Source organism: Cucurbita maxima, unplaced genomic scaffold (genome assembly GCF_002738345.1).
Source record: "Cucurbita maxima cultivar Rimu unplaced genomic scaffold, Cmax_1.0 Cma_Scf00021, whole genome shotgun sequence".
NCBI lineage: Eukaryota > Viridiplantae > Streptophyta > Magnoliopsida > Cucurbitales > Cucurbitaceae > Cucurbita > Cucurbita maxima.
This window is the reverse complement of record NW_019272037.1, coordinates 140,050-150,139: the sequence shown is the minus strand read 5'-3', so window position 1 is coordinate 150,139 and position 10,090 is coordinate 140,050. Positions and strand designations below refer to the sequence as shown.

At 36.8% G+C, this 10,090-nt stretch overlaps 2 protein-coding genes across 4 annotated transcripts in view; both read left to right on the top strand.

The window, feature by feature from the left end:
- The window catches only part of LOC111495678 (ER membrane protein complex subunit 3), a 6,646-nt gene extending 2,393 nt beyond the window's left edge, over nt 1-4,253 (top strand). The window contains exons 6-8 of the mRNA XM_023145830.1: nt 93-154; nt 285-343; nt 3,914-4,253. Coding sequence (XP_023001598.1) covers nt 93-154; nt 285-343; nt 3,914-4,018 — 226 coding nt within the window. The 3' untranslated portion in view covers nt 4,019-4,253. The remainder of the gene's footprint in view (nt 1-92; nt 155-284; nt 344-3,913) is intronic.
- A 3,571-nt stretch (nt 4,254-7,824) lies between these two features.
- On the top strand, nt 7,825-9,154 carry LOC111495691 (skin secretory protein xP2-like). Of its 3 annotated transcripts, none has more exons than XM_023145849.1 (3): nt 7,825-7,936; nt 8,355-8,732; nt 8,790-9,154. In XM_023145849.1, exons 1-3 carry the CDS (start codon nt 7,922-7,924, stop codon nt 8,913-8,915), a joined length of 519 nt encoding a protein of 172 aa, XP_023001617.1. In that variant the 5' UTR covers nt 7,825-7,921; the 3' UTR covers nt 8,916-9,154. The 3 variants fall into 3 exon arrangements, with proteins under 3 accessions (XP_023001617.1, XP_023001616.1, XP_023001615.1); XM_023145848.1 differs by having other exon boundaries at nt 8,355-8,642; nt 8,700-9,153; XM_023145847.1 differs by having other exon boundaries at nt 8,355-9,153.
- Nucleotides 9,155-10,090: the final 936 nt, after the last annotated feature.

Genomic DNA, 10,090 nt, shown 5'->3' with positions numbered 1-10,090 from the left:
TTTTTTTTTTTTTTTTTTTTTTTTTTGTCAAGTTTTTCCCTAAGCATTTGTTTGGATGATTATCACTGATAGTTTTATGTAACTTATGTCAGGTACTTTCTAAATTTGTTTGGATTAAGAGGTTTATTCAGTCTCATTCTGGGAGAAGAAAATGGTTGGTTTTTCTGCTTAACAATCCATTTATTCTTTAACTGATGTGTGTATGGATTTTTTCCCCAAGAAGTAGCATTTTGAAAGATCCAGATCTTATACTGTGACTTATGAGAAAACAATTCTTGGTGCAGCAATGGATGACACACAGAGAATGATGCAAATGTCTGGTTTTGGCATGGACCCAACAAAGGTAAATATTTAGTCTTTACTACCCGATATTTCAAACATCTTTCTTCATTTTTAGGCTGTCAAAGGATGTTTAAAGTATTAATATTCATTATTCAAAACTCTCTCTCTGTTTCTGTCTCTCTTTAAATCTACATATGCATACACTCATATACGGAAGTTTGCATTAGCATGCAAATCAAGTTTCATGGTTGAACAGTTTTGATCTCCTATGTACACGTGTATGTATATATTTGAACTGACACATCATTTTTTTGTTTAAAATCTTCTAAACTGGCATGGCTGGCTGTGTTACATTTGTTTCTTATTCTTCTACCTGTGAAATAAACTAAGCTTGAAGGAAGTTGCACATATTTTAGTGGTTCAGTTTCAAATTTGGCTCAGAGTACATATTGTTAATGGATAGATTTTGTTGAGTCTGTTTATAAGTGTTCATGGTTGTTTGCTGTATCATTCTAAATGAGTATTGACTATGTATTTATACATGATATCTTGCACGGTTGTGCAGTCTATCGTCTTGATTGTGTACATTACTTTTGTGAGGATCCCTTTTGGGTTGAACTTGCAAGTTTCAATGTGATAGCTGATAACTTGGGTTGATTAGCATTTTTGTATCTGCTCAATCTTGCACTAGTTCTCTAGGATAAGATTGTTGTACGTGAGGTTCCCTAGTGCTGTTACCAGGTCAATTTGGTATAGAGCAGTTCGCTTATGGCTATGGAATTAGATGAAAAGACTTGTATAGAGATCGGGATGTTTTTATGTGAAGAAACGTAGGGATCCAAAGATCTATTGATGGAGCAAATGGATTCGATATTCCAATGTATGCAAGATGCTTTATGAGATGCAATTGCACAATCATTCAAGGAAACTCGAGAGGATATTGCAGAGGTAGAAAAGAATAAAGCAGAGGCTAAACAAATTGAGTAGGAAAAATAGTATGAAAGCCCGAAGAAAAACAAAGAATAGCAAATCGGGCCAAGTAAAAAGATCTTCAGTCAAATCCTTAGAGGCTGCGAAGGAGCATTGCAAAACGTCTGGGGTCGTAAGATGAAGCAAATGCAAAAAAATGATAATGAGTAAGGTCATGCAAAAGAGATAGAGGGGAGGCAAACCTAAATTTTTTTGGAGTTTGAAAACGACCCGAAAATGGGCTGCAAAGATACCCAACACAACAAAGGTCTGTTTTCCAAAGAGAGGTCGACCATTGATGGTTTCGTGGAAAGAGGCGAAATTGTGGAGAGGGCGATGCTTCAACCGCTGCAAAGTTCGAAGAAGGTGGATCATCATGATGAAACTGGAGAAAAGGAGATGAAAAACTGATGGAAGCCATGGTCGACGATGAAGTCTGTTATGGTCGGAAAAAATGAATTGGTGGGGGAGATGCTGACCCAAGCATTGTGAAGAGGCGCAGAGAAATTAGAGGTTGGCGGTCATGAAGAAAAGGAGAATAAAAGAAGAAAAGTACCTAACGTAGGCCGTCACCAGCAGTGAGTGCAGGCATGCATGGAGATGAAAACTTGGGGAAGACACCAAAGCAACTTGTGTGGAGATGGGCACGTGGGTATGAGGATTGTTACTAGCGGTTAAGTGCGTTACGAAAAGAAAGAAGGTTCTGGAAGTGGGTGGGGCCTGCAGCTTCATTTAAATGAATTGATGAGGCTCGCAGTCGTGTTGCGGCCTATTTTGAATTTCAAAGGCATACAAAGCAACGAAAGCATGGTGGGTTTGAAAATGGCCACATGAAGTGTGTGGAAGAAAAATCTTGAATTGGAACCGTGGGCTTGGAAAACTATTTCCAGAGTGGACTGAATTTAAAGAAATTGGATGAGGCCCATTGGGCCAGAATGTTTTCAAGACTAAGTTTTAACTTTCAACTAGTTGGCATTTTTTTTCCCATTCATTTTTGTTGCTACCCACACCTTGGGTGTGTTCTAGAGGCGGGTGGTAGGAATACTACAAGAAGGAAATTACGGATATTAAAGGGTATATGAGTAATTAGTTAGGGAGTTGGTTATGCTTGCTCGTTGTGAATGGGTGGGGGGATGAGTGAATTAGGCCTTGAGAGTGATCTTAGGAGGGGAGGGTCCATGATATGGTAATCCTAGCCAATTGGATCCCCTCAAAACCCTCATGGATATGCAAAACCTCCAAATCAAGTTGATTTCATTCCAAATGATTGCAACTCTTGGAAATTCAATATACCATCTTATTGAAGTATATGACCTTCCATGTATTTCAAGAGTGGTAACCTTCGAACTTTGTGACCCATTCCTTCAAAATTTCATTATGAAATCTTAAACTCCCCGTGACATGAATCTCTTAATTGGGAAGAGCCCATCCTATCAGAAATTAAAAACATTCCCTGGTGCACTCCCTGCTGACCTTCCTGGTGCTTGGTTTTGTGTTACAGCTATCTACATGTATATGCTGTTCAATCAATTGGTTCCTAGTTTGACGTGGATTTGATCTGTTAGGAAAAGTAGTATGTTCTGAAGAAGCCTGGTTTTCTTTTAAGTGTTAGAATACTTTCGTGGGTGAATGACTAGACTATGACAAGATATATTGGAATATAGTATCACCAGTTGCATTTTGGTCTCTTTTTTTTCTAGTTTGATTTGCACAATCTGGCAGAGAGAAGGAAACGATATGAATTGGAGGATCAAGATAACATTTGGGGCTGGAAGGACATGTAATTGTGGTTGAAATGGTAAATTGTATTGCTTTTGAAATGGGGATAAATAAACATTATAGATTTCAAGCCAGAACTGGAGATACAGGTGGTTCTTGGCCTGCCTGCCCATTGATCCTTTGTTTGTGATTACCCTACATCTTTCTGGTTGTAGACTGGACAAGCTTTTAGTTATCCTGACTTCCCTATTGCTCATTGACTTGGAATTAATATCACTGAAAAGCACTGAAGTTGAAAACTTGACAAAATGCTTATTTTTTAATTTGCAAACAAACATCTTGTTGGTGCAGTGTTTCAAAATGTATAATGTAGGTCCCGTCATTCTCCTCTTATTTTACTTTTATATTTAAGGCTCATTTGTCGCTATGTTACCTGCTTGATGTGCCCTTATAAGCTAGGATCTTAAACTTCGTTACGTCCTTGCATCCTAGGTGTAAACGAAGCTCCATCCGAAACCTCATTATACATTTTTGTCACAGCAATTGCTCAGATGCTTCAACCAAATTTGATTGATTATACCAGTGGGATGTGCGAATTGTCTTCGATGTTCTAATTGATTTTCAACTTTAAGCAACTCACTTTATAGGGTTCTAGGAAATACTTTATTCCTTAAAATCTGGGCCTCAGTGATTCCTTCTTTGCCAACTCTTTATTGGGTCAATCATTTGTACGTTACTGGCTAGTGGTCATTTAGGCCGTTGTTTCAAAGTAAACCTAGACCAACACTACTCGATGTTCTTTGTAGTCCATCTATATCAAATCTCTATTCTAATATTTAGTTTAATTGTTAATTGATCGACAACCTTTGTGAACCTTGAATTGATCATTATTCAAAATCTCTACTCTTCTGCTGATCTTAATGGTATTGCATTTTCTTGCCAGGGGTTGAGTGCCGAGAAAGACAACTTAGACATAGTGCAGCATGAATGGGTCTTACCCAAGTTTGAGCATCGCGCTGAAGCTGTGTTGAGAAAGATCGTCAGCTGATCGGTTTCTCTCACAGGTCTTCTACTAGTATATCTTCTCTGGTTGTTATGATTTAGGTACTTTTTTTTTTGGGATTGTTGTGAAACATAGAAATCTGTTTTCATCAACCATGGATACTGTAACACTAAATTATTTTTAGACAACTAATAGGAATTTTCCAAGTCATGCACAATCAATTCTTATAAGGATACCGTTTAAAGATGGAATGCAATAATGACGTTGAAAATTTGCTGGAGGGAATATAAGTCTCTCTCTTTCACCCACCCGCACACACTCTTAGAGTATGAGTCGATGCACCCGCACACGCACACTACTCTTACTACTCTTAGAGTATGAGTCAATGCACCCACACATGCACACTACTCTTAGAGTATGAGTCAATGCACCCGCACATGCACACTACTCTTAAAGTATGAGTCAATGCACCCGCACATGCACACACACACGCACTCTACTCTTAGAGTATGAGTCAACACCCGCACGCACACACGCACCCTACTCTTAGAGTATGAGTCAACACCCGCACACGCACCCTACTCTTAGAGTATGAGTCAGTGCACACGCACACTACTTGCAGAGTATGCACACGCACACTACAGGCCATATACAAATATGTTGTTCAGTTTATCCCCTGATTGTATTTGGACTGAATTTGGAGATCTGAACTCATTGCTTCTCGGAACCTACAAAATCTTTCCCACCATTTCCCCATTCAAAATGTGGACAAATGTCTACTGTTAGAAGCTTTATTCATAGTGAAAGAAAGAGAAAAGGAAGATTCCTTCTGCGAAACTTCCCATGGACAGCAGTGGCTGATATACCTTTTAGTAAAAGCTGCCTGCTCTGATTGAACACTTGATTCAACAATCCCTCCCTCCATAGTGTTCTTCCTAGGGAAAGCATGCTCTTTCTAGTGGCCCAACCATGTTTCTTCAGTTATTGCCTTTCATTTGGCAGAATTCAAAAGGAGCGAGATAGGAGGAGGTGGGGGTCAGGTCAGGTCATTCATTACACAATGTTTTAGTAGTGTCCCCCAAGATCACCAGCTTCCAATTGCTTTTCTTTCTCTCCTCTAAAGCCATTAAAGGCAACACAACATGATTGATGATCCCAAAGGAATCGATTCTTATTGGAACCCGACCACAACATTTGCAAATCCAACATGGACAACAAGGCGGCATCATGAAAGCAACTCACCACCTGCTTCCAGCCAGTCTGTCATGTGGGATGATAATATTATGGTTTATTCAGGTACAACAAGGTGTGCCCATCATTATGAATATCACTTTATTTTATTTTTTTTCTTCTTTTTATTGCATTTTTCCATTATACCAAACATTTTTGGATCTTAAATCATGTCTCAATGTATTGATTTTATCACTTTTTCTTTGATTTAGGACTGAACAAATTTGATATTGATTTCCCTGCCCCTGTTCTTACATAGATGTATTTGGAGCTTGGTTATGAAGAACATATCACCTTGAACACACAAATATTTTGATGTATATTGAAGTAAACCAATAATTTGATTAATCAATGGTTAGAAACAAGAATTTTATGAGTTAAAAATAATCGTTCAAACTGACCGTTCTTAGGGAGCAATTTAGTTTCATTCAATTCTCTCCCAGGCGTGCGTTTTGATTCAATCTAAGATTAGCCATAAATTATATAGTATTCGATGATTTGACTACGATACTTTCAAATTTTATGGGCTAAATTAAAAATTGTAATAGGATGAAAATCAATAATTTATTTGAGTTTGAGGTTTGAATTTTAAAAAATTTAAAAGGAAAGGGTTTAAAAAGAGAATTTTACGAAATAGAATTTAAAAATACATCCAAACCTGTTCTAAATAGCTGACATCAGAATTAAGGATTTGAATCTACATTTTTAAAAATGCATATTTAATAAAATGTCCCTTTCCAAATCATTTTTATTATTCTTTTTATAGACATCATATATTTGTAATTCTTTCTCTCAGATATCATTTTGGTTATTACTTTCCAAAATAACTATTTCTATCAACTCAATATAACCGATTTTAATATATTTTTGATGCTATAAATTTACTCAAAATATATTTATATTTCTTTTGACTTTTAGAATTAATTATTCTTCCTTTTTTTCCCTTTCTAATACTCTAATATACACCCATATCAATTTTTTCTTTCAAATTTTATAATATAAAATATATTTATTTATTTCCCAGAAAATCCCAAACAGGGTTTGGTTAATCGATCCTTGATTTATATTTTGTCCTTTTTTTTTTTTTGAGAAATATATCCACCCGTTCCTATTCTTTCTTTTTCTACTAAGAACAAGTAGATTATAATTGATTCATGCTGGAAATTCAAATTTAATAAAATATTTCGAATTTGGGGATATTTCAATTTCTTATAATTAAGTTACTTTTACTCTCCAGATCTTAAATTTATTTATTTATTTATATATTGTGATTAATAAATAAATTTTTATTTTTATTTTGACGTGTATTTATAAAGTATATAAATTAATTTTAATTTGATCCCAGTACCCCACCACTGGGTGCAATGAAGAATCTCTTATAATAATCCGATTAAAAGAATAATCGGATTTTTTTTATTTTATTATGGGATCGTGGCCACGGATCAAACCGATGACTGAGATCTGACGTGGCACAGTAGAGGGGCGGCTATGTGGGTCCCATGACACCAGCATCCGATCTGGCAGACAGCTACATGTGGTCCCCTAGATTTCTCATCCCGTGGAATGGAAATGGAGTCGGCTTTCCTCTCTACTCCCCGTCAAAAAATTACCAAGTTGGCAAACTAAAAAAATAGAATAATAATAAAGCCACGTCAGCAGACAGGTCTACGGGACCCACATGCAAGATCTACATCGGTTTGCTATTGGTCGTTCCCATTACTGATGTTCATGGGTCAAAGACGGAGACGGAATAGGATTTTTTTTTTTTTTACATCAAGTTCTCTCAACTCGGAGTGTCGTTGAGACATATGGGCCATGTTGATGGAGACAAGATGAGACGTGATGGTGCGTTGAGAGACCTTGGTTTGAACAGAGGCAAAGTCGAACCGAATGACTTAGCCTAGTGTAGAGACAAGTCAGTTGTGTCGTAAACGATTGAACATGCACGCGCAGACGGACAAGCTTGAATTCCACACAAGCGATGTTCAATTGACAAAGACAAACCTCACCTATGGTTTAATGAAGCCACAAACAAAGCCGAGGCGAAAAATATATATGAGGCATAATCTCCATTAAGCCTAGTCGTGAGAGTGTCACTGTGTGGTTGAAAAAATAGGATTATAATAAAATATAATCCTATAAATATCTAAAAAATATGATATTTTTAAATAATTAAAAAAATAACTCAGTTATATTATTGGGAAGGGTATTAAATAATATTTAAATTATGTAAATGAGATAAAAAATGAAAAATGGAAGGACGAAAATGATTATTTATTATAATTGTAGGGACCTGAATGAAAAGTAGAGATAGGAATTAAAAATAATAATATTAAAATAGAAGGACCAAACAGCAAAGGGAAAAATAGAGGGGGGCATAAGGGAAAGAGGGCGGCGGAAATTGCATGCAAAAAGAAAGAGAATTATAAATTATTAGAACAAAACAGACGCAAACCAACTGAAAAGAAAAGATATGTTATTTTATTTTATTTTATTTTATTTTTGTAAAAAGATTAATAAAAAAAATGTAAATTAATAATTGAAAAAGGGAAAACATTTACAACTGGACAAAACCGATGTCCTTATATTTTGCCCAAACACTCTCTCTCTCTCTCTCCCCTATAAATACCTCTCTCTCCCATTCATATTTCCTCATCTCTCTAACATCTCTCTCTCTCTCTCTCTCTCTCACTTCCCTTCTCTCCCAATTCTTCTCTAATGGCCACTATTGAGGTAACCCTTTTTCTCTCTCTTCAAAAGTTTTGTAAGAAAAATCTCGCCCCAATCCCTCCCCGACCCAACTTTAACTTGGGGATCGTATCAGTGCTAATGCATTAGACCCATTAATTTTTCATAATTGAGTATGTTTGTATGATCGTATTAGTACTGATGTTCTAGGTCCTATCAAAATTTTATAATTAAGCGTATTTAGATGATAGTAGTGATATGTTAGGGTACCCATTTGAAAAAATTGGATACCCATTTCAAAATGGAGGGTTTGTGTTCATTTTAATCAGAATTTTGTGCTTTTAGCTTTTTAATTTTGATTTTTTTTTTTTTTTTGGGTGTTCATCGGACATGCAACTGAAACCATGTTTTTTTTTTTTTTTTTTATAAATTTGTTGAATATTATAGCAATTGGGTTTTGTAGGTTGAATCAGCAGCTACACCTTTGCCGGAGGTGGTGAAGGCAGAGGCTGAGGAGTTTGCAGCACCCGCCAAGGCTGAGGACGATGCGGAACCCGAGGCGGAGGAGGCTGCAGCACCCGCCAAGGCCGAGGACGATGCCGAGCCTGAGGCTGAGCCTAAGGAGGCTGCAGCACCCGCCAAGGCTGAGGACGATGCCGAACCTGAGGCTGAGGAGGCTGCAGCACCCGCCAAGGCCGAGGACGATGCCGAACCCGAGGCTGAGCGTGAGGAGGCTGCAGCACCTGCCAAGGCCGAGGACGATGCTGAGCCAGAGGCGGAGCCTGAGGAGGCTGCAGCACCCACCAAGGCCGAGGACGATGTGGAACCCGAGGCTGAGGAGGCTGCAGCACCCGCCAAGGCTGAGGATGATGTCAAACCAATGGCTGAGCCTGAGGAGGCTGCAGCACCTGCCAAGGCCGAGGACGATGCCGAACCTGAGGCTGCAGCACCGGCCAAGGCCGAGGACGACGCCGAACCAGAGGCGGAGAAAGAGGTACCCTTTGAAGAAAAGGAAGCAGCATAATAGAGATGAGATGGAAAATGGCATTATTGGAGAATGTATGATCTCAGCTTTGTGCATGGGTCAACTAGTTTAATTTATGTGCTGTTTTTTTTTTTAAATTTTGTTAAAAAAAAAAAAAAAAGAATTTGATTTAGGTTTTGGAGTGGGGAATAATTGAATTATTAAGAAAGTTGATGATGTATTATGGAGTAATTGAATGATTTGGCTTCTATATCATTAAATATGATAAATATTGGTGTGAAAATCGTAACTGTTTTTCCTTTTAACTCTCGATTCTAGCTGATATCAAATCTAGTGTCTTCGTAACATACATTGCTAGTTTTCAACCGACATAAAAACCCGTTCAAAATCGAAATTATTCTCAGTGTCAACATACACGTATGATGATGGATTGAAATAATATCGGTTGCTAGTTGATCACATTGTATACTGAATGGATGGTGATTGTAACTGATATCGTTTCTTAACCAAAAACCTCATCACATGTAAATGACGTCTAGTATCCATCACTAGATGACAATTTAGAATTAACGTCGTTTATAATTCAACCTGCACTAGATTTATTAGCATAATTGAAACCAAAAACCTGTATAAAATTGATTTGTACAATAATTATCCGCTCTCATTTCAATTAATTTTATACCATCTCCAAATGTTTTAATAAAACAAACACGACTTGTCATTTCATTTCACGATCAATTGAGTTGCAATACAATTGTTACAGACAAGCTATACGACATGTTTTAGAAGTTGTAATACAATTCTCACAAACAAGCTATACGATATGCTTTAGACTTAATGACTAAAGGATGCCAGAATTTCAGCTCAACCATCGAGACTTTTGTTGAAGCAAGAACCCTTGATTCAAATAAATTAACACCTTCTCATCCAAAATTTGGATGAATCCAGAGATAAATTAGATTAATTTGATCAAAATATCTAGAAGTAAGATTTGGAACCTTGTTCTAAAATGAGCACTCTACAACTTCATTGAATGACTCGGATGCAATCTACCATAAGAACTACTTGAAACTTAAAAATGACGAAAATGATGGTCAAATTTCTAAGGGTGAAAATCTCGATGGCTCAATTTCATTCTATCAAAAATTTTCTTTTTATATATTAATTTGTGAGTATTTATAGTATTTTCAAAAAAAAAAAAAAAAAAAAAAAAA